The sequence below is a fragment of the Fukomys damarensis genome, unplaced genomic scaffold (assembly GCF_012274545.1).
Source record: "Fukomys damarensis isolate Sample0158 unplaced genomic scaffold, DMR_v1.0_HiC HiC_scaffold_14, whole genome shotgun sequence".
NCBI classification, from domain to species: Eukaryota; Metazoa; Chordata; class Mammalia; order Rodentia; family Bathyergidae; genus Fukomys; species Fukomys damarensis.
In genome coordinates, this window is record NW_022900926.1 from 64597835 (window position 1) to 64622962 (window position 25128).

The window sequence follows — 25128 nt, forward strand, 5'->3', positions numbered from 1 at the left end:
CCCATGCACCCTGCAAAACCCTGCACTCTCGCCCTAATCTGCTCTTCCCTGACCACATCTTGGAATCTCCGAGTCCTTTTATGCCCAAACTGCCAACCATGTGCTGATTTTCACCAGTAATGTGTGAACTCCTCAAGACTCAGTCCAAAGCCTTTGTTTAAAAAATTAAAAAAGAAAATACTGGAAAACATGAAAAAATTTTAAGTACAGAAATATGGAGAAGGTAAGAAAATAAAATTGTTACAGGAGAGTAGTAATATTTTTGTCTTAAGGTTGTAAAGTTTTATGCTTTTTCATCAGTGTCCTTTTCCTGACACTGGAACTTTTCTCACTGCTGGCTTTATGGGCTTTGTCAAGTACGAAGAAGCCTGATAGGTTTCTCACCCTGTTCATTGGAAGCTTTTCCAGTCATACAGTCATTGCAAAGCACATACGTCTGTCAGGTCATGAGTTGCCTAGGCCACACAGGAAGGGGCATTTGTGCTGCTCCACGGGGCTGACCTATGAGCTGTAAGGGTTATAAAGATGCACCTTGCCTCCTCATGAAAGCTTTAGGCATTCATCGATCTTGATGCAGAAAGGTGCTTAACACTGTTCAGTTCTTTCTCATGTCTATACCACATGGAAAGTGAAGCTGAGAAGTCCTGGGTTCTTCATGAGGATGGACAGACAACAGTGCCTTGTGATGGGAATGGGGAACTCAGCTACTTCTTCTCATGCACATTATGGGGCTGCAGAAATAGGATTCAAGTTACTCTAGAAAAGTGATTGGGGACTGTGCCAAAGCCCATGTTCTTGGAATACCTTCACACACCTGTGTTCAGGTGTGCCCACATCTCCACTCTCCTCTCCATCTCACTCCTCCTGGACCACTGGTCTTGGTCTCCAGCTGGGCTTTCTGATCCTCCACTACCTGTCTTTGGCCAACAGAAAAGTGTCCTGACATTCACGGGCTAGAATTAGACTGTAGCTCTTCTCCACACCTTCCCCAGGATTCTGGTTTTTCTAGGGGGAAATCTAAACCCCTGTTTGGAGCCCACATATCTTGGGAGATCCTCTTGCCTCCAGGTTTCTGGCTTTATGTTAGTGGGTGCTGCAAGGCGAGGGTCTTTGCACTTGCTATTGTTGCTGCCCATGGGCCTCCTACCTGTTCAGGGGGCTGCCCCTTAAGCCATGTCTCCCACAGGAAGGAGACAGGGTCTGGAGAGGGTAGGATCTGCTGTCCCAGGTTCATTATGGCATCTGGACCAGTGAGAAGTACTTGTGGGTGCTTAGAGTATGCTTCCTGGTGGGTGCCAGGAACTGTCTTCTACTGTGGAAGTTCAGTCTTGACCACAGTTCACATTTGATTTTCTACCAAGTTGATGTGTAACTTGGGCATCCCCACCCACTGTCTGTCCCCCCCCCTCTCTGTCTCTCTTTCTCTCCCTCCCTTCCCCTCCCTCCCTCCATCTCTGTCTCTGTCTGTCTCTCTTCTCAGTTCAGCACACAGATCTTAGGGAGAACCCAGCTTTCCAATGAAATTTCTGACCAAGTCTATAAACCTTGGTCTGAGATTCCTGGGACCTTGGACCAAAGTGATCAGAGAGAACTCTGCACCCCAAAGGTTTTAGGAGATAGTGGGGCCAATGCAGAGATGGAAGTCAGAGAAACACATTTGCTACCTTTTCCGGAAGGCATCTTACTTCTAGCGGCAGACTCCCCATCTTGGATCACGTTCCCTCATGGATAAATCAGCCCAAGTCATGACTGGATGGAGAGTCTGTGAATGCTGAGGAGAAGAGCTGGAGTATGATGAGGCCAAAAGCTTAGCCCCACAGAGTGAGTGAGATTGGATCAGGCAGGCACAAACCCCCAGAGTCCTGAGAAAGTCAGACAAAGACATTACCTTACTATCTTCTGCTTTTAATTTGTTTCTCACCTGTATTACTCTTTTGTACATTTGACACAATACCTGTAAGACCACGGGAACCCAGATTCCGAGACTCTAGGCCATGGTTAGAGGCATTAAAGCTCAGTTGGTTGGTCTTCCTAGCTCCACACATTTCCCACCCCAGAGTTGCTTCTCTCATCTTTAGACTACTTCCCTGTCCCTCAGTCCTGCAGGCCACCCTGATGTGTCCTGTGTGGCCAATGTTCATCCAGAAAGCCACCTCAGCTTAGGAGAAGCTCTTTCTGTGTCCCTAGTATTTGATTCTAAAACTGTGACTTTGTACCTGTCAAAGCCTGCCCTAAAGTAGCCTCCATCTTCCTGTCAAGCTACACCAGGCATTAGGACACTTAGACTTCAACTGGGGAGAAAGGGTCTTTCCTGACTCCTCACTGGAGCCTGGGACTCTTCACTGTGGAGCACACAGGATAGGAGGCCAGAGCCTCTGCCATAGGTGGACCCATGGTGTCCTCTCTGGTCCCTCACCCAAGCCTGTGCATCTCCAGAGCATGAAGCAGAGCCAGTCCGAATTTAGCACTCACCTTCCTGAATAAAAACCTTATTCCTTTTTCCTTTGCTTTACCCAAAATCAAGCTCAGAGTCTTTGAAAATGACAGTTAAAAGTAACATTTTGGGCCTGAAGTACTTCTCAACTGTGAAATAAAAATCCTTTGCAGAGAGTCTTGTATATCACAAGGAAGTGTTTTATGTCACAACTAAAAAATAATATTCAGGGAAGACAGATTTAATATCTTGTATTTCAGAAGAGTTCACAGTTTCAGGGTATATTTTCCTTAAGGCATGAAGAAGTGCTAAAGTTTTTTATTGCTTTGTCTGCTGCTTCATCATGAATGTGTATTATTTTCTAACTGAAGACACTGTGTTGCTTTCCATCATTTTTTCGGGAGACATGGTTCAATTGGCAGCCTAAGCCCACCTGGGTGGACCCCCAGAGCTGTATTCTTTCTAGACACTGCTCAGTAATTAGAATTATCTAGTAAATGATCCTTTTCCTAGTTAGTTGTACCTTTCCTCACCTACTCTATGAAACTCTCGGGGATAATGGTGACAGGGAACCCATTAGGCCTGGGAAGCTGTACCTGTTGCACCCTGCCACCTGCCTGGTGCCTCCTCCTCCTGCCTCTCCTGATCACTGAGCTCCAGGCTGGTGCTCTGGGGCACTGTACCCTCCTTTGCTGCTTGCTTGTTTCTTTGAAGGTCAGCCCTGCACAGGCCACAGCCAAGCTGTCACTCAGAGTCAAGGAGGGCTCTTGGAGGTTTCGGAAAGATTTCTGACATAGTACATCTTTCTGCCATGAACTCTGCAGATGTTATCTTCTGCTTACTGGGCTGTCTGGAGATTTCTGAGGTTCTTTAGAGGGATCAGCTAAAGCCTTCCTTGTTAGAACCTGGTTCTTCTCTTTCTGTCAAAGTCTTCTAAGATCTTCTTTGTGTTTAACAAAATGCAAACAATAAAAAACTAAGTTTGTCACAACTGCCTTGGAAATTTACATCTGCATAGGCTAGAAGAAGCAAGGAATTCCTCTGACTTCCTGGTAGTTGCCTGGATGGAAACCAGTGTTCAGGCAGGAGCTGTTCCATGAGGGCCTGGGCAGTAAGGGGTTATGGAAGCAATGCAGGGAGGAAGAACCCCAAAATGACCCAGTGTCTCCTAAATTATCTTGAATTTTGTGTGAGGAGACAGTCTCAGACATAGTAGGGCAGAAAAGAGTTCAGGAAATCCCAAATGGGGGTGAGAGAGAGGAAGAGGCTGGCCATTGAATGGTACTTTCTTTATAAAATACACTGTGGAATGTTAAGCTTCAGATAAACTAAATTGCTGAATTAGTCGCAGGCCCTGAGAGCCCAGAGATAGCTCTCACCTGAGAGACAGCTGCCTCTTACCTCCTGGAGCTGTGGTTCTACCTGGTACAGAGCTCCAGAGAGCCATTTCCTGGTGAGATCCCGATGTGTTTCCTGACATTGGTGCCTTTCGTATTCGCTGGGAGAGTGGACGCTGCACTGCTGCTGTGATCAGTGAGGAGCTCAAATCCATGAATAATAATGTCACCCAGGGATTCAGTGAATGCTAGACATTGCATTTCCTCAGAGCCGTAATTCCAAAATCCATGTCCACATATGGCAATGAGTCTAGAAGTGTTCATACCAGCTCATTAATATTGAGGTGGCCCAGCACCTGAATTTCCAAATACTAAAAAAAAAATAATCTTTTTCCAACATAGACAATAATGTTTTGTAAATTGTAGGAACAGTGAAAAAGTGTACGTTTTTTTCTAGGTTGCCCTGGGGCCAAAAAGCATGAGTTTCTGACAAGCGTGTTGGATGCGCTGTCCACAGACATGGTCCATGCCGTGTCTGACCCTTCCTCGGCGTCTGGCAGGTAGGTTGCACTCAGCTACAAGGAGCCCATGTGTACAGTGGATCTGGAAAGTTCAAAGTTGACCCGAGTGTTAGATATTCAAGGTCAGCAAGCTTACTTGACTGTGGTAGAGCTGAAGGGAAAGGCTCCTCTACAAAACACCCAGTGTAGTTGCTGGAGTGTCTCCAGAACCAGCTATTTCCTCTCAGGCCTAGCAGTAATTTCTTTGTGTATTTGAGGACATTTTCTGCTGGGTATTTTAACATTTGCATCTCCTTAACACTTTGGTCTTCCATTCTTTGGCCCCCATACCCTTGGCTGACTCTTCTGTCCAACATGCTGTAAAGCTTTAGATCTTTGGCAAAATACACTCATCTTGTGTTTGCTAAAGAAGAGTTAGGATTAAAAAAAACAATGCTAGTGAAAAATATCTTCATCGATTAACAAATTAAGTAAGGCAAACATCATCTAGATTTGAACTTTTTGTCTTACACTCTTGGAAAGATGGCTCCTACCAGAAAGCTGAAATTGAAAGCTGTAAGAGAACTGCCTCAGAGAAGCAGCCCTGAACACTGGAAAAACAGCCAGTGGTGTCAGAGTGCTCTGTCCCTGTGGCCCGTCCACATCTTACTCACTTCCAGGAGGTTGAATTCACCAAATGGGGCAATGTGGGCTCAGGATTGGCAGAGAAGGGCAAAGAGGGCTGAACATTCATCCGTCACACTGGCAGGAAGGGGATGTTACTGTTGGCACAGCTTCAAGATCTGATCCCAGTGCCAGCCATTCTTGGGAGATTTTATTTAGTTTTAAAAATGTCAAACTTTATTTGCAATTGAAGTGAAACCATCTAGTTACAGCTTCAAAATTTCTTCAGTATGCATCTTTCAATATAAATACCTTTATGTGTATCCCACATACCTGTCAGGAAATGGTCATGTGTAGAGGGCAGACACCTTTGGCTCTAGTCACAGGTGCGTGGTATTCAGGATGGGACTTGTGTCCTTAAGAATGCGGCCAAGGGGACCGAGGATTTAGCTCAGTGGTTCTGCTGCCTGCCTTGCAAGCTCAAGGACCCGAGTTCAATTCCCAGTACCAAGGGCACAGCTCCCGTGCACACATTCCCTGCAGCATTTGTGACCCAGAAACTAATATGAAAGCTTTCTGTTCAGTCACGTTCTTAGCCAGGTATTCACAGGTCTGCGGTGGGGATGCTGATGTCAGGGAGGGGCACTGTGGGAGGGCAGCTGTGGCTTTGCTTGTGTTCTGACCTGGTCATGCCTTTCCAGGCTCTCCGAACCTGACCCGAGTCACACCCTGGAGGAGAGGGTGGTGCACTGGTACTTCAGACTGCTTGACAAAAACGCCAGCGGAGACATCGGCAAGAAGGAAATCAAACCCTTCAAGAGATTCCTCCGCAAGAAGTCAAAGCCCAAAAAATGCGTAAAGAAGTTTGTTGAGTACTGCGATGTGAACAGCGACCACTCACTCTCCCTTAGGGAGCTGATGGGCTGCCTGGGCGTGGCCCAGGAGGAGGGCTCAGCTAGCACCAGGAAGCGCCACAGTGAGCATCTCTCTGCACCTTGTGCTCTAGTTGTGATGTCAGTGTGGTGTCCTTCCCAGGTTTCAGAGATTGCCTTAGGGACTGAGGGTACAGGAGACACGAGCCCTATCCTTTGACTGTAAACCTTTGGTGACAGGCCTTAAAATTAACAGTAGGCCATCAGGGACTGACACCTTCTCAGGAGCACAGGGCACTGCAAGCCAGGAGCCGAGTGTGGCTTGGGTGCTCTGTTCTCAGTGGCTGACTTTTCAAAAGTGTTTTGCTTCTGATTCTGGAAACTGTTAGAAATAAGTTGCCTACCCTGTCATGGACTCCAGCCAGTCATCAGCAGTACAGAATTGCTGTTAACCAGACCATCTCAGCCAGTGGCTTTGACTATTAGCAGTTGATTATAGTCTTGCCTCATAACCAGTGGCTCCAGGCAGAGAAAAGTCCTAGGACAGGTGGAGTCCAGAGACCTATGGGCAGCACATGTGGGAAGGCCAGGGCCATACCTCAGGTGCCCAGCCCCGGACAGCACTTGCTGGCACAGACCGGTGGTGGAAAATCCACTTTGCTTTGTAGTGCCTTGGTTTTTGTATTTGTGCCCTGGGGGTGCTGACAGGGCTGGCAGACATCTCACATGGCTGATGTGTAGATCCCATTCTGCGATCAGCTTCCTTGGTAGAGCAGCAGAGAGCAAGCCCTGTTCTAGCATGCGTGTCCCAGAGCCTGTTCTCCAGAGAATGTCCTGGTGTGTGCTACTGGGTGTGTTCTCTGTGCACTCTTGTGTGAACCTCCACTGGGAAGTGGCATCTCCAAGCCGAGCTGGGTTGGAGCTCCAAGAAAGGTCACAATGGGGTCCTGAAGTCTGATCCTCTAGGGCCACCATCCCTAGGATTTGCTGTGACTGGCACTCAGCATTGTGCAAACAAATTAGGCTGGGGCTGAGTCTCCGTGGCTGGCGGCACTTCTTGCAGTGTCCCTGTGAGAAGTTAGTTCTGGAAAGATGGAGCCCCGCCATGAAGCTCGGTGTCTGAGGTGTCTTCCCGCCATCCTGTCCACTGGTGACAGAGCTGGTGGCAGTGGAGACGGTGTGCTCCTTTCACAGGGAAGCAGCAAGTATGCAGTGGAGCACAGGCAAGCTCTCCTGACTGCACTGTCAGATATGAGGGAGATTTAAACTGCTGTAGATCATTCAGTGTTCCCATTAGGCCTCTCTCACTAAACAAACACTTGCATCTTATTGTCTTATTTGTAACAACAACAACAACAAAGAAAACTTCAATCCCCCTCTTTTCCTATCAACCCAGATAAGCTAGTATTTGAGAAATTGGACATTTGGTTAAAAAATAGCAGCGGGAATCTGCATATATATTAAGTGGATATTTCAACTTTTTCATTTCCTTTGTAAGATTTTCAAACTTTTTTCCTACATTTTTCCTTCTCGATGTTACAGTCAGTTATTTTTCCTATCTTGTATAACTTGAAATAACTGGAAGTCGGTAACCACCTAAATATTTAGGAACAGACAAGTTTGACATACCAAGTATCTACCTTATTATCAATTTCTTTTGTTTTCTGTACTTTTGCTAATTATCCACTAGTGCATATTTTATTCTAAACACTGAGAAATCAAGTAAAGGCCACATACAACATGTGACTGTTTATTCTCAGTGACTTTGTATTGCAGAGATAGAACTCAACAGTGAAAGAGTGCGGATAGCAAGTGCTTCTTCCGCCTTCTGGTTCATTTGGACACTGTTTACAGGGTGCCCTTGACCTGTGCATTGTAAAAATGATAGCAAAGCTGATGCAGCCTGTGTTCTCAAGGCTTGTGGTCCAGGATGGAAGCAAGACACGGGATAAACGAGACACACACCAGTGCCCAGGGTGACTATTGCTAAGGAAGGGGGCGAGGGACCCACAGGGACATTGTGGTCAGCGTGTGGAAGTGCAGAGAGCTGGGCAGGGTGGGTGCATGTGGGCAGGCACTGAACGGGTGCCCAGCAAGCCCATAGAAGGCATCAAAGTAGGCAGGACAGAGGAGACCCTGGCCAAGGCTTTGAATAGAGGCCACAGAAGGCCTGGTAGGAAGGACTTGTCATCCAGAGGGGACGTGAGGGGATCCGTGGTCCCCATGTGCACAGTCCAGATGGGAGGGGCTGAGATAGGGCAGGATTCGCAGGTCTCTGTGAGTGGAGTAGTTTACACAGTGGAGCAGAGCAGGGAGGTAGGCTTGCAGAGCTGAGGGCAGCCAATGTGTGTGCTGGCAGTGAGGGGCTGTGGGAGGCATAGCAGGGATGGGGATTCCAGGAGTTTGCCCTGAGTAGCTCATAGCCAACAGCCTTGTCCTAGAAATGGAAGAAGGGAGGCAGTTTTCAGAGGGAAGGTAGGGAGTCTGCATGGTAGTGAATACTGTGATCCTGGCACTCGCAGCGTTTGAGGCAGGAGGATCACAAGTGTGAGCTCAGCCTGGACAAACTAGGGAGACTCTGTCTCAAAAATAATGAATAAATAAAATAAAATAAATAAAAAAGGTATGAGAGTGCAGCTCATTGTGAAGGTCCTGGGTTCAATCTGCAGTATAACTCGTAAGTCAATCAATCACTCAGTTACCAATTGTAACATCTAGTTTTCCTGTTCCCTTGGGATTGACTATGAAGAACCCAAATGCAGCTAGTGCAGCGGAAGCTAAGGATCTGGGCCCAGCCCTGCCCTGGTGGTGTGTGTACCTGGAGATATCTGGAAGAAATCTTACTAAGAACCATGTGGGTCACAGCCCACCAGCCCACGGGTGTGGAGAGGATGGAAAATGAGGCCCCAGCCACTAAAGGTCAGGGAGAAAGGAGGAAGGTGGCCTCCTGCAGGTCCGAGGAAACCAGTGGTATGGAGAATGTTCTGGAAGCCTATGAGAAAGGGAAGAGAGCCATCAGGTGGGAGAGGAAGATCACGAAGCAAAGAACATGTGATCAGGGAGCAGCAGAGGCAGTGGCTTCCCTGAGCAGTCTCCCCACAGGACTGGATGAGTAGACTGGGAAAGGAAGCAGAGGCCCCTGGCCTCTTCCACAGAGCAAATCGCACTGTTCCCTCTACCTTCAATTTCACTGGAAACCTGGGGAAAAATCACTCGGGATCAAACATGTGAATTATTCTTAATTTTAATATAAAAGAGTGTGTGTTGGCATGTGGCTTGGGGCTTCTTTCATACGACATGTTCCTTCCCATTTTCCTCAAGAGCCTTGGAAAGTCCTGGATGGTCATTCCCTGATTAGCAGATTTACCCTCAGAATCTGGACAAAATGAAACAGTCTTCTAAAATGGACTAGATCTTTTTTGTATTGTTCAGAAATGCTTGCAGAGTGACTTTTATAATCCACTACTTCTGGGCATTAGATAGATGATAGACAGGTAGGTAGATGCAGAGATACATAGAGAGGTATATGTGTATATATTTAATGTGAAAAAATCTGCAGTAGCTGACACTGTCCTCAAGTGGCATAGACCCCTTTCTGAAATCTTAGTGTATCTGTTGTTAAGTGAAGAGGGTTTGATTTGTAATAATGTGTATTTTTTTCCCTGTAGCCCCCAGAGGCAACGCTGAAGGCCCTGCTATTAGACAGGTGAGTGTATCTGTATTTAGCACTGCTAACCGGTTTCCTTAGAGGCAGCATAGATTCAGAGTAATGAGGACTTGGAAGAGACAGTACCTTTAGGAGGGGAAAAGATACAGGTGAGGCTCCCTGCCCTGAATGCTGCCTGGCCCAGTCCTACCTGGTATCTCCAAACTACTGAACCATTCATGTAAAGATTTTGCTTCATTTGTTGAATATTTTATTCTTTTAAGAATTTCTCCATCTGCTTGTTTCATAGACACAGTGGTTCCGATTTCTTATATTTTAAGAAGGTGGGAGGAAAAGGAGACACAATAGGGTACACATGAACACCCCCTTCTTCTAGAGCTCCAAATAAGACAGGAGTTCAACTCCCGCAGCTGTTTCCCTTTCAAGCTGTGTGTTGATAAACATGCGTTTGTGTTTCTAGTCCACAACTCTACACGTGCAATTAGAGGACACAAGTGTGGTGCCTCTCCCCAGAATCCCATGCCAAGGCCTAAATGGAGAACATTTTCCAGGAGGCAAACATGAGTGGATTCATTTTCCCTCCCTCAGAGGCAGGCAAAAGCCTTTCTTTCTGACCTGGAGTCAATTTGTTATTTAGTTTTTCTGCACCTGTTTGATGTCAGGCCTGCATTCCCTCAGGCAGCCCCTGTTTTTGTTGTGGGTTTTAAGTGGGGACCTCCAACACACACCTTGGATGTAATTTAAAACCATTTCATTTGGGAAAGATGTGTGATTCGTTTTCCTTTGTTCAGCAAATGTTTATGGTTTTAACTTTTTAAATCCCACTGCAAATCACTTACACTTGAAAATGCAGCTGGCCTGAAAGCAATTACCAGCTGTGACCAAAGACTTCCCGGGGGTTGTTTTTGTTAGATAATGGCAATTATGGGCACACGTGTGCTTCACTCAGTTTTAAATAAACTCAGCCTCTCCCAGAAAGAAAGCCAAGCAAGCATGGTCTCTGCAGCTTCCCTTAAGGTACCCAGGTACAGCAGCAGCCAATTTGGTGAAGATCTGAGGGCATCTTTATTATGGTGGCTGCTGCAACCACTGACCCCAGAGGAAGGGCTGGGATCTGCTGGCAACAGCAGGATCGAGAGCCCTGTGTGTTCTCTGAAAAGTAGGATGGTCAGCCACAGGAGCCCCTCAGGATGTGACTCACAGAATCTATGAAGTCAGAGGCAAGTTATCTTCCTGGCCTGGTTCAGAAGGGGTCAGAGCTATGCTCTCAAGACCTCAAGACAGGATCTACCCATCTTTATTAACTGGTGGATTAGCTTTACCCATAACTGCTTACAACAAAACTTTCACGGGGAGAAGGAGTTACAGTGTCTCTCTCCTAACCTCCTCAGTCTTTATAAGGGAAATGAGAGCCAACCCTGACACTGCCTAAACTTTAAAGATGAATTATTTCAAATAATAAGACAGAAGAATGTGTCAAATTATTTTGTAGGAATTGGTGCCCTTGGAAAAGTAAGTCTAGGAAATTGTATGCTGCTTTCCCTTTCCATTTTAAATGTCTTTTAATTGGAAGTTAGGGTTCTGAATTATAGCAAGAGATCAATAATATAGTAAACATACTTTTTACGTTGCATCTGTTCCTAGGTAAAACAGTGCATGGAAAAGATGAAAAGGAGAATTAAAAAACCAACTGTGCCTTTTTCAAATTTGAAACACAAATTAGATTACAAAATCATTTTTTGTGTAATGAATCCCAGGTGTTAGGAGATGCTGCAGAACAGTTAATGTATAGTGAACTTACAGTACTGTCTTTGCAGGAAATGCTACTTTTCTCAATTGATGCATTTTCCTGGTATTTTGATTATTTCAAGGGAGAAAGTGTACAGAAGGTCCTGTCCAAAATGTCTTCATAAATCCTTATAGATAAGGCACCCTTTCATTTCTCATATGCTCTTAAATACCGCTTTTCCCCTGGTATCAGACAGGCGATTTCATCCCCAGAAGCTGGCTGCAGACCTCACAGGTGGGTGGCACATACTTCCTAAGCTGACGACTCTTTGTCTTGTTTTTCAGCCCAGAAAGCAAGGATGAACCGCTTACTTACCCAAGGCAGTTCCTAGACATGTGGGAATCTCCCTCACCAAAGAGCAATTAAAAACCCAAACCAAAAACATATAGTATTTGCACTTTGTACTTTAAATGTAAATTCACTCTGTAGAAATGAGATATTTAAACAGACTATGTTAATCTGTGAAAATGGAAGGCTGGCTTCAGAAAATTAATCACATACAATGTATGTGCCTTCTCTTGACCGTGGAAAGCTGTGCCAGTGGAGATGCCTTTGTGTGCCTTTGAGCTGCACTTCCTCCTGACCCCCATCCACAGCAGCAGCAAACACCCCTCCTGCTGGAAGGTGAGGCTGCAGTCCTCTGCCCAGGCCCTGCGCTGTCTCCCATCCACTCGCCCAGCTTTGGTGACTCCTGTAACGTCAGTGTGTAGTGTGCTGCAGTTACTGTGCACAGGGTGGCCTGTTCCTTGGGATTTTGTGTTTGTCTACTTTGTTTGGCTTCCCAGAAATCTCTCTAAACCAAGAACTGTGCAACCACTAACTCCAGGCATTCAGGGCAGGCAGTGCCCTAATAGAAAAGAGCATTTTGTGTAGCTTGTATTACCATTGCAAGCTTCTTAAGTTTGGACTTGGACTCCATTAATCACATCATTAGATTTCCAGAGTGGCTCCTGCTGAGGGATAACACCCTACGGAGCCCCAGCTTCAGACAGGAAGGCAGGACTGGTTTAGTCTCAAGGGCTCAGGCCCCTGGACATCTGCTTCTCTTCCACATGGCTGTTACATCCTGCTGTGACCTACCCCTGGCCCACTGGAAGGGAAAACTGTCCCCTGAATAAATTAGTCTCCCAGAGAAGGCAGAGCCAGCTCCAGTCGTATCAGGGGTGTCACTTGGCAGCCAAGGAGGACTGCTCAGCTTCCTGTAGCTCCGTGCTTCAGGGGCAAGAGGACTTGCCTGCTGTGGGGGTCGTATGAGTGGACTTCGAGGGGACGCTCTGCAGCTGGATGCTCGCACTGAGCATCGAGACTGAGGTCAGCAGGTGCTCTCTGAGCCTACGGAATCCGGAGAGGATGGACCCAGAACTCAGTATGAGAGCTATGTGGCCATCTCAAAGTAAACTTCTGATTGGAAAAAATCTTCATGGTCTCCAGTCTCCCAATAGTGTCACACGTATGATGTCTGTGGACATTTGTGAAGATATCTCTTGAAGCCTTTTGCTATTTAAACTGTGCCAAGGTAAAAACCAAGCCTTTGGAGTCCTAATCCAGCTCAAAGCATGTGTCAATGTTGTTCAAGAAATAGTTACGATCTTAAATGTTTTGGATAATCTTTTATATTTCTAAACTTTGAATTTAATCATTTTTCTTAGATTAAAATAAAGTATGCTATCAAAACTGTATTTAGTCATTTCTTTTTAGCTGAGTACAGAGTTTTATAATTGCCTGATGATAAATGTGTCCACTCTACGGAGGTAAGCGTATGGACCCTTGGCTGAAGCTAGTCTGAATTTTAGCACTGCCTAATAAAGGCTGTGTGATTTCTGATGATTCCTGAGGCCTATTTGGGCCTCAGTTTCCTCTTCTGCAAAGCAGGACTGTTTATGGGCACCTCACGGGGCAGATCATGAATAGATATATGTGGCTGCTGGGAGTGTGGCACCCAGGATGTGCTCTTGCCACATAAGGGAGTCACCCAGGAATGGCTGGTACAGTCCTGCTCTTGGTTTTCCCTGTGTTGCTGAGTTGTTGGGTGCTTTGGTGTAGGACAGAGAATCAAAAAGCTCTGGTTTTAGTAAATGCTTTTCACTAAGACATACAACTAAGGACCTTGAGAGGGACATTTACCTCCTCCAGTCCCCAGCTTCTGCACCCTGCATCCCATCCTTGGTTTGGTTCTTCTTGAGCTTCCCTGTGACCTCCCCACCCCCAGGAACTTTTTAACCATTGGTGCCTCCTCCAGGATGCTCTACTCCCTCCAGCCCATGCCAGTTTCCTCCCATGCTCTGTCTCTGATGACCAGTGGTACAGTAAAGCCTTTGCAAGGAGAAGAGGGACTCAGGTGGAAGATGGCTGCTGGCAAGTACTCCTCAGGGAGATGGAGCTGCAGCTGAACTTGAAGTGGGTCAAACAGGATGATGTCCAGGAGGCTGGAGAGGTGGAACAAGGCAGGGAGGGGGTAAGGGGAGACAGCAAGCTGTCAGCCACAGTGCTGAGAATCAAGTCTGCAATCTGGAGCAGAAGCCTGTTTCCCTGACTACTCAGAGCAGGGCTCTCTGTGCTGGATGCTATCTTCCTGCATGCTCCCCCTTCTCCTGTTTGCAAAGGCTCTGGCAACTTTGCCAAGCACCTCTATGTGGAAGAGCTTTAGGAGCATGTTGAGCAGCTCATAGATCACACTCATGAAGGTCACACCTGGAGTTTTGTTTACAGTTTGGGAGTGAAAGGTGTCAGAGTTTTTGGACTCAATGTATAGAAATGACTAATGTGTTAAAAAACCACCAAGTGGAAAACCAAATGCAAGCAACAAAGCTAGTCCAGAAAAATCATAAGCATTTACATAAAGCTGAGTTCAGGGGACTGTGATGATTGGGGTGGTGGTGGTGAGAGGGAGGGTGTGGGAATCATGATGCTGGTGGCAACGGTGCTGATGAAGATGGCATTGATGATGGAGATGATGATGGTGGCTGTGGTCATGATGGTATTAATGACTTTGATGGTGATGATGAAGATGGTGAGGGTGGTCATGATGGTGTTAATGATGGTGATGGTGATGGTAATGAGGATGCTAATGATGGTGGTGGTGAAGAGGAAGATGGTTTTCTTCCAACTACTACGCTCCATTACATAGACCAAAATTTGAAAATCCTTGACTAGTCATATAGCCATTTTTAGTATTTCTTCATTCTAGAAATTTGTGTTCAATATCTTTTACTGTATAGTATTGTAGACAAGTCACACCAAAACTCAGCAACTGACAATAACAACTGCTTATACTTGTTCTTGCCTGTGTGTGTTGACTAAGTTAGTTAGCTATTCTGGGCTCCCTGGCCCTGGCCCTGCCCCTGGTATAAACAGGCACTGACCAATGTCATTATGAACTCAGATCTGTGTCTCAGGGCTGCCTGCATCACATAATTTTGAATCTCACCCTTAGGAGTGTATAAAAGACAAGGAACAATGAACACCAGACTTAAAAAGTGCCGGTCCTAACTTCTTACAAAGTAAAAACCTCAAAGAAGGAAACAAAAGAATGCTATTCATACCCCTCTATTTGTTAGTCATTGACTCCACTTAGAAGATACAGGAAAACAAAACAAAACAAAACAAATCTCGGTGGCCAGGGTACACACAGGTATTTTTCTCTGTTGGCCAGAAAACAGGCAGCAATTAGTGGCACATAGAGATCCCAATGAGCTCTCAGGTCTTCTGCATCTTCAGCAGAGACTACCTAGCAGTTTTATCCAGCTTGGAGGTGTGCGGTGCTTCATGCCTCATGAGCCTATAGGAGCAAGGGCAGAGGGCAGAAGTCAAAGGTGGAGTGGAACACATTTTATGCTTTTTAGCATTCCCAAGTCCCAGCGAGTACAATTCTATTGAGTGTCGCTGGCCACCAGTGCCTCTTCTGGCACTTGGGTGTCAGCTGCTCAGGACAAGGGGGTGGCTCTGCAAGTCCTTGGAAGGAGAGAGGAATGCTGGGCAGGCAGCAGCAATATCACATGGCCACCCTCCCATGTGGAATGATGTCTGCCACTTCCTGTGTTTTATTCCACCATATATATTTGGTGTGGAATAAATTCTTTTCTGTGTCCTGTAGACACCTGTCTGCTTATAGAGAGTTGGTAATGTGTACAAGTTAATTCAGTTCACATGTGTTGCACAGCAAAAAGATTTTATACATCCTCTTATTAATTCTTTGACTGCAGAACACATATTTTGTTTCCTTAAGTTAAAGTTGAAGTTATACTCAGTAAATAGGTTCTTTGCTGTGGAAGATGAAATTTATATACTCCCTACCAGCTTGGTTTGATACTGCCTTTGAAGTCTATGTGGTTATTAGCTAAGAGGAAAGATGGCTTTTATTTCTTCTAAAGTTCTTGAAAGTATACTTTGAATATTTTAGTTCAAATTTATATAATCACAATCTTCTAAGTATTATATAGAGCTAGACTTCACTATTTAAAATAAGTCAGGGCTGGGGATTTAGCTCAGTGGTTCATTGGCCTGCCTTGCAAGTGCAAGGACCTGAGTTCGATCCCTGGTGCCAAAAAAATAAAAATAAAAATAAGTAAAATAAAAAAATAAAATAAGTCAAACCACTGACTTTTCCATTTAAGAGAATGGTCTTCTGATTTGACAAGTATTTTTATTACCTGACCTGTTATGGCAAAATAAATGTGTTTCTAACATCACATGTCCCCAAAGACCACCTCTTAAGGCTCCCTAACCTCTAAGGACCACACTTCTACCACATGGGCCTTTGGGAAAACATTCAATATCCAAATTACAGAAAGGACTAAATGACACCCCATCATAGATTATCATTATTATGCCCAGAGAAGGGACTGGACCAGCGGCAAGAGCAGAGAGTGCTGGGAGATTTCTGGAGAGCAGCTGCTGTCCAGCAGCGTGAGGCAATAGGCAGCTGAGTGCCGTGAATGGTGTCACTTCACACGTGGGCACGCCCCTTTCTTGTCCTTGCAGCTTTGTCTTCACAGCGATGCCTTTGCTCCTACACGAGGAATTTTCCACACTTCTTAGCATTGCATGATTCTCTCACCAAATTTTGAACAATAGCATCACCCTCCCCTGGATTCTCCAAACCAGTCATTCCTATAACTTGCTATCTTTGTCTGCTGGCCCAGCAGAGCTGACATGGGGCTGGGGAATGCCTTTGCTAGTGAGTTTTGAGAAGAAGAAGCAAACCGCTATCTCACCACTTCTCTAAGTTTGAGAAATCATATATCTAGTATATTTATCAAGGATATACGTCTAGGTACCATGGTCATATTTTGGGTGAACAGTCACTATATCATTTTATTAGCTCTTAAGGGTGTAATGGTCACCACAGATTCCTGAAGGAATCTCATTTACCTCACACTGCTCACTCAAAGATCTTCATGATTAAATTCTTCATGACTAGGTTCACATTTCGCTCTCAGTAAGTCTAGTTTCAGTCTTAGTTATATCTCTTAGTTCATAAAAGCCCCTCTTCTGTTTTCCATATTTTATATCCTGGCTGTGATGTGAAGTGCCATTTAACAATTTTGCAGTGAGCATGCCATTTTTCACGGTTTTGAGACTTCCATGCCTGAAAGAAATGTAGAATTTATCTCTGCTACATGCCAAGCATGCACAGGCTTCCCAGAGCCTGCTTCTTTGCAGAATAAGGCGTGGAGTCTGCATTTGGTCCAGTTGATGAAATGCAGATTGACTATGAAAAAGAAAATCATTCATTTAAATAGAACTTGGAAAGGAAGACCTCTTAATGATCCCAGCTGGTTACCTTTAGGGTGCAGAAAGGCCTCCTGGATCAGTATCCCTTGGCAGTGAGTCCAGTGTATTCTTATTTGATTATAAATCAGATGCATTGCAAATCAATTACAGTGCTTTCCTTTGGGAACTTTCTCTTCAGAGGCAGACCCATGTGCTGATAGTGAGGTAGACAGGCCAGAATATTGCTCCTCTGTCACCGCTCAGGTGCCTTTCCAAGGGCTCACTGCCAACATTCCTGCAGGCACAAAGAATACTGGATGCTTTCCAGGCCTTTCTTTCCCTTTTTCACCCATAAAGTTTTCTTTCTGAAAGCATTTTGTCCGTTTCTGGCACAGCAGTATGGCTCCATCCACGTAGGTGGAAGGAGCGAGTGAATGATGTCATTTTCCAGAGGCAGGTGGGAGGAGCTGCACTGAGTCCTTGGCGCACATTTAATGTTGATTTGGGCAGGCAGGGTGCAGCTCCCAGCATGGCTCCTGATCTGATTGTCACTATTATCTTCCCATAAATGATTTTGAAGTTGTTCAGGGCCCAGCACCCTCTGCCCCTCCCCTCTTCATCCATGTTCTTCCCACGCTTGCCCTTCATGACCACCTTTATTCCTGAGCCTTCCAGTGGGATCTTTATTCTTCTCCAGTCTCTCCAGGGCTCCTCCTTCTGTTTTCACATAGTGGGTATGGCTGCTCTTCTCCCTTTCCTGGTTGCACTCAAATCCCCGACATATGGCTTCCCTAGGATCCCTCCTCCTCTGAACACAGTGTCTCCACCATGAGACAGAGAGGAGCTTGTGGAAACCCCACTTTCTTGGGTCTTTCCTTATTTACAGTGCTGCAGAAAGCCTGCTATTGGTGCCAACGTGTGTGACTTTTCTTTCTGCTGTCCCTGTGCATGGTCCTGATGCCTCAGAGCTGACCTAGGAAGGACCGACCCCTTTGCACAGCCCCTCTGTGAGTCACAGCTTTTCATTGCAGATCGGTGTCTACAGTTCAACATCTGGAGAGTTCTGAAATGCATTTTCTTTGGGTCTGCAGCTGTTGAGACCATTCACAATCTCCAAACTTGCTTGGCTGAGGACTATAGCCTCTGTGGTCATCCGTGAGACACCAAATATCCATTCTCTGTTTCTCAGGCATTGCCCAGTATTATAGGATGTTACAAAGAAAACAAATAGTCACAAAGTTCCCTGCAAGCATTGTAAACTAACCCTTGACACAGAAATGTGTGCCCAGATAGTGCTACAATGATCACGTGACTACACTTATTATGCATTGTTTTCTCTTAAAAACGCAAACATTTCAATTAAAACAGAGAAATAAAATACTTGTACATCTTACTATTTCACTTTTTACATATTTAAAACTAAAGAAATGCTGATTTCCCTTGCTTCTGTTGAAATCATTCAACATATTCTAAGAAGGAAAACAGGAATCATGAGCTATAGGATTATAGGTGAAGGCTTTTTGATGTCCGCCTCCCCGTACAATGTGTATGGACTCATACCAGAAAGGACTACTCAGTTCAATGGTTTTTGTCACATGCTATCTTTAGTTGCCACCAGCAAAGCCATCTCTGGTAAGTGGAGGTGTCTGTCTCTGGCTTCCTCTTCCTGCATGTGCACTAAGGGCTGAAGCAGAGACGTTTGCCCTGCTCTGCTCTCCATGCTGTGAGTGCTGGCTGGCCTGGCACAGCTGGAGCCACCACAGTTCCAGGCCTGGCATCTGGCCTATGTGTGGCTAGCAGGGCAGCAGCCAGGGGTATCTCTGAGTCCCCTCCAGGCCGCGCACATGGAAGACAGTCCATGTACAGGTTGAATCAGGATCAACGCAGTGTTCACCTGTCACTCTAATGCACAGGGTATTGATGTGGTTTTTAATTGGTGCCATCACTATTTCTATGGACACACCACCATCTTATTCTTATCATAGGTCTGTTAGACTGCTCTGCTGCTGTGGCAAACACCACAGACTAAATGGCTAAAACAGCTGGAGCTATTTTCTCCTGGCTCCAGAGCCTGCCTGGAAGTCTGAGACTGAGGAGCCAGCACACCCAGGCCCTGTGAGGGGTCCCCTCCTGGCTGGGAGATAGTCAGCGTCTCACTGTGACCTCACATCCTGGAGCCAGAGGGGCAGTGAGCTGTCTGGGGGGTCTCAGATTAAGGGCACTAACTCCTTCTTGAGGAGTCCCCCCCTCACAAGCTCCTCTAACCCTAACCACTCTCAAACCCCTCATCTCAAACACCACCTTCTGGTGATGAGGCCTCCAACACATGCATATGGGAATACAATGTAGTCTATCACGGCTTCTCTATATGGGCTGTCTGGGTGAAAGTCTCTCAAAGATAAGAAATTGTAAGGAAAACTTCAGGGGACCAATTAATACCTGAAGTAAAATACTGTTGCAAAAGAAGAAATAGGCACACAGACTGGCAAGTGTCCTGTCACACAGTATGAGTAATGGTCAAGAGCAGCTGGCAGAAAGCTTGGAAGGGGGAGGAGTTAGTGAAGAGGGATGAGCACAAACCATGTAAAATTGAATGTTTGGATACCAGGGGCCTCCTGGGATTAAAGGCTATTATGAACAGGAACCCCTCTGTGCAGTCTCCTCATGGAAGTGGACTCTTATTCCCCTTCTTTGGACATAGCACCTGGGTAAAGGACCAGCTCCATCCCAGAAAATCTGGACCATCAGAGATAGATTTCCCTTCTTAAGCTTTATATACTAAGCCTCCAAGCAAAACTGAATCCATGATGTTTTTATTTCATTTCCTTTATGGCTAGATCCTTTGAAGATCTGATTGATAGAGAAAATTAGCTCTATTTATTTGCCTAGCTCACACATTGTTGTTAAAGAGAGTAATGAGCAAAGAAATGAGCAAAGAAAGTAGCAAGGTGCCCATTTAAATTTTGGGGTGTATGATTTCTTCTAGCAGCTAAAAAGAAAAATCTCCTTCTTGAGTCAAAGCAGGAGTCTCTGGATGAATTATTTGTTTACCAAAGAGCTGCCATTGGACCCCTTCTGCCAGGAGCCAGCTAGACCTTGCGGCTGAGACAATCTGGACTTGGGGAGTAAGGATGGAGTGGTGTCACCTTGTCTTTCCAGGCAGTTTCTGTCCTCACCTGTCTTCAAAGACAACACAGAACTCAAGGGTCCATGTTAGCTACCAAGAAGCCTGGACACACCTGGGAGCTAACGCCAGATGGGAGGATTCTGGGGTCATGTGGGATGTTGTGGACTCTTTAGCATAAGGGAGGGTAGGTGCACACAGCCACAGAAGTGAAAGACCACCCTTCTCTGTCTCCTCAGAGCCCCTCAGGCAGCTACCACCCAGCCCTCCCGTGCTGCAGCATGAGCACCGGAGCTGGGGTCCCTGCCAGTGGGGCCCGTGTCATCAGTAAGTCCATAGGCTTATTGAAATGGCAAAACCCAAGTTGTAATCCAGGCTGTCTGACTAGAAAGAGTTCCTGGTACACTGAGTTTTCTGGCTCCACTGTGGACAGGGACACATTCCAGGGAGTCACCCCTACTGTAGCTTCCCAGTGGTGGGAGCAGGATTCTATGCTGTCACAGTGTTTGCCTCAGGAACCCGCAGCACGGACCAGGCTGGCTGAGGATCTGTGAGGCCATGCTGCTCCCTCTAAGTACTCTGTGGCTCCCAACAGAGAGGGCTTGGCAGCTCCACGGACAGCAGGCTGTCCCAGCAGGCAGTAGTGCCTGTCCCTCCTTGAGGGCAGAAAAAAGATATGGTTAAATGAGAATGGGAGTTTCCCAAATAAGGAAGTCAAGAAATGGAACACAGGGCTGAAGGACAAAGAGGCAAAGTAGACTGGAGAAGAAGAAAGATGCAGACAGACCCTAAAGGCAGGAAGGGTGGCAGAAGGAATGACTCTTCCTCTGAGCTTTACTGCAATGCTTACATGAGAGGCCACTGTCCCTGCTCAGTGGCTTCCTGTCTCTCCGTTAGCACAGATCTCTGTCCTTCTGTGGCACCTCCTGGAGATGTTCCTGTCACTGCCAGCCTGGTGAATGACAACATCTGACCCAGATCAACCAGGGAGGGTGCTGAATGCCACCTCACTGAGAATTCCATTTAGCTCCTTCTCTCTGCTGGAGACAGTGATCTGGTGTGGGCTTTACATTATTATTGTGTTACAGCCTCCCTATGTACCATCCCAGTGCAGGGCAGCAGATCTCTAATTAGAAACGTCAACAGAAGAGGGCGGAAGGCCAACACAAGCCATACAAAGACGTGCACACCCCTGTGGATTGTATCAAATTCGACACAGCATTATAGGATCATAGGAGAAAAGACAATGGGTTCCATATTTCATTGCCCTGGAATTCTTTAAAACATGCTAATGTGGAAGGAGTGTTCATTGACAACTGTGATTGCCTGAATGCAGCTTTGCTTTCAGTTAGCTTTAGTCATACATGAAACATGAAGCATGAGGCTTGAATTATCACTTGGATGTGAATATGTGTGCGGATGGTGTTGACGTCTGCCTGCACATTTAATGCTCTTCAAGATCCTGTCCTGTCCTGTGAAAGACCCAGAGCTGACTGGGGCTCTGTGCTGTCCTGATGTTCTCCTGAAGTGTCTCAGCACGAAGGATCTCAGCAAGACTGGAACAGAACAAATGCAGTCAGAATAGGCAAGCTTCACAGTTCTCCTGCAGGCCAGCAAGCCCGGAGATAGAAGGTGGGGAAGATTATACTCCCAGGGAAATGTGAGCTCAGGCAAGGTCTCCTAGCAGGTCTGGCCAGGTTCTGAAGCAAGTCCTCAGAATGTACATCCTGTCCTAGGGCCATCTCTTACCTCTGTAACTGACTACATGGTTACAGGGCTGCTGGGACCCCCTCCTCACTCAGTGTCCATACCATCCTGTTTCAGGGCCTGCCCTGGGGAATGCAAATGGTCACTGGCATTTACATTTGGTACATTAGCTCAGTGCTCAATCTATTGGTATCTACCTAGTACCAGACACACCCCTGGGTGCACTTCTGGATGTGAAAGGGGAACAAGGCGTGTCCTAGACAAGGTGGACTAGGGGAATAGCATTAAGCATTCCTGAGCCCATAGGCTTATAGTGACTATGGGCTAAGGACTGTGGAGCTCTGCCCTAGCTGGAGCTTTGCTCTGCTCTCACTTGCTACGCTAGTGAATGGGCTCCAGAGAAGTAGCAGGATATACGTGTGCACATTGTGTGCACAAAGATGTGCACATATGTATACTGTATAAACCCACACACATGCATGTATGTCGTGCACACACATATCCCCATGTGTAACATATATACACAAATACACATGCAAATATCCACATACACACATCCATTATATATACACATGTGCACACATGCACGCATTGCGTGGTCATCCATCTGCTCAGATGTACATATCGCACGCACACACATGTTATACAAAAGCCTATATTATTGTCACTCTCCCTTATCTGCAGGAGATGCTTTCCAAGACCTCTGGCTGAACTCCGAAACCAAGAGCAGAGGCAGCCTCAGTGGGAATTCTCTATGGGGGTTAAGAAAGCAAGGGATTGAGGCAGCCCCAAGAAGGCGCATGAAAGAGGGGCTCCCACAGGTGGATTGGATGATGTGTTCCTGCCAGTAGAGGCCGTGGCCCATGGCCTGAACATGGAGGGAGGAGCAATCCCCACAAGCCGGGCATGGCTCGCACCTCAATGGCCCTCCCTAGAGGTCATCAGTGGTCTGTTCTCAACTCAAAAACAGTAACATCTTTCCAGTCTACTGAGTACTTAACAATTCAAGTGAGGCCTTTAAACATAAGAGCAGCCATTCAGTAAGCATATCCTAGGGACTTGACAAGGAGAGTCACATCTATCCTCCTGAAGTAGCTCTGCCAGATACAGGTCTGTGTTCAGAGACAGGGATGCCAACAAGGCTGCCACCACACATGCCAGCACCCTTCCAGGAAAGCATGGCTCTGATAAGTTCCCTCCCCAGCTTCTCCTCCTCTGCCTCCTCCCTCCCCTGTACCTCCACACTCCCCTGAGACTGTTACCTTGAGGTCAGCGAAGAGGCCATTGGCCACCTGCCCCTTGGGCTACTCTCTCAACACCCAGCTCACACACAGCCTTCCCTTCCTTCCCAGTGTGACACAGTTTGTGCTTCTGCCTTCCTGAAACAGCAATTGTGCTTATTACGACAAAATAATCAGGCCACACTTTCAGCAGGGTAAAATACAGCCCCTGGCTATTGTCCTAGTGAATGTCAACCACCACACACAAGAGCAAGACTCAACTGTGAGGGCAAAGTTGGTGCCACCAGCCTAGCCCAGCTCAGCGGAGGAAGCAACAGCTGTGCCCAAGTAAGAAGCAACATCTCCAGCCCATCTTTCAACTACACTGCCCTCTGTGACTTCTCAGGACACTAATATTACATCAGTCATAAGTACAGCTCCACAGAGCAGCACATCAGACAAACTAAAAACAAGTGCAAAGGGGAGGTTGAGGCAGGTGATGTCATGATGACTCTAGGTGACGGTGTAGCGAGGGTGCTCGTGGTGTACGATGAAGGTATGTTAATATTTTAGACATGAGATTAGAATACAAAGGGAATGTTCAATGTGCGCTGCTATTACTAGTTACCATGGCCATGAGGACTTACACCAGGTGACTTCCCAAGCACAGTCACCTGTCCACCTGGGCCAGGCTCTGTGGTAACAATGACCTCAAGCATCACCAGATGTGTCAGTTTGTACTGATTTGTCCTTTGGCCATTTTGCTCTTGTCTTGCAGTATTTGCCCAACACCAAACACTCAAAGAATTCCAAGGCCATGGAATTTATTTTACCTGGGAAGGACAAATGGGAGAAACCTCAGTGCAGTCTGCAGCTCCTCAGCTCTATGGGCAGGTACCTTCTCCACCAGCCCAGCACCTCCCTGGCTTACCTGTGTGGGAGGCCAGGGATCCTGGGGACAAGCAAACCTTGTATAGCTTTGTGACTGGTATCACTGACTCTTCATATCCTTGAGAAGATGTACGCATGTGCACGAACTGTTTCAACCATCTCAAATCTGCGTGGGTACTTTTTCCAATGACGAACATAGGGTCCCTTTACATATTTATAAAATTCCCCATGCAGATACAAATTTGAAAGTTACAAAGATCTAATCAACGTCCTGAGTAAAATTACCATGCAGGTCTCAGAAAGTAAAACAGCAGCTTCTAATAGAAATACTGTCTGTCATAATCCATCCCCCAACGCTCACCCACAGCAAGCAGCAGAACACAGGATGTGAGTTCAAAGGACCTGCTGACCATGTTAGACACACACGCTTACCCTGCATGGCGCAAACTTGTTCCAGATTTTGGCTTGAAGGCTCTCAGCTCTGAGCCTTGTCAGTGAATTGACAAGAGAGGGGCCATATTGAAGGGGCATGTGGTGACATGTGAGAGCTCTGGACAGCCCGGTTTTGGGGACATGGGGTATGGGGTGGGGCTGGGAAGCAGCAGGGTTGCCCAGACCTGACCCAGCCTGCAGATATAAAGGCTATTCCCATCCCTGGCAGTAATTTTGCCCATGACATGTCTTCTGACAAAGGAGCCCTCTCTGCCTTGGGGCATCTCAAAGAAGTATCAGTGCAGACTTCAAGGGGCACACCCGAGCTTCTTCACCCTCCCAGGGACTAGTCAGGATGAAGGAGGGTATTGGGCACTCAGGTCCAGAAGCAACAGTTACCCTGAGTTCTCATTCCCAAGAATGAGCCCTCAAAGCAGCATCCTACTGAGTCCCATCGAGACGGCCTAGATGGAGCTCACATCCCCAACAACTGAGAGCCTTGAGAATAATACGATGCTGCTGTACAGGTAGGGTTCGAAATGCATGGTGAATGTTTACATAAAAAAGTATTACAATTAGACACACATTGCTACTGGGCTCCACAAAATTACACCCCCCAACCCACCTTGAACACTCTTATCCCTTTGTTCTTGCCACTTTCTGAAGCAGCTCTGGAAATTATCTTTCATGAGTGCTTTAGTTGCATGGTGGCTGCCTTGATGTCCTGCGTGAATTCAAAATGTTTGTCTTTCATGGTCATTTCGACATTCAATGCCAGACTTGGTAAATGAGGTGGGTGAGGACAAACTGCAATGATCC

At 46.4% G+C, this 25128-nt stretch overlaps 1 protein-coding gene across 1 annotated transcript in view; it reads left to right on the forward strand.

The window, feature by feature from the left end:
* Smoc2 (SPARC related modular calcium binding 2) overlaps positions 1–11600 on the forward strand; it is an 87723-nt gene extending 76123 nt beyond the window's left edge. The window contains exons 10-13 of the mRNA XM_010628951.2: positions 4229–4331; positions 5597–5871; positions 9436–9473; positions 11508–11600. Coding sequence (XP_010627253.1) covers positions 4229–4331; positions 5597–5871; positions 9436–9473; positions 11508–11525 — 434 coding nt within the window. The 3' untranslated portion in view covers positions 11526–11600. The remainder of the gene's footprint in view (positions 1–4228; positions 4332–5596; positions 5872–9435; positions 9474–11507) is intronic.
* Positions 11601–25128: the final 13528 nt, after the last annotated feature.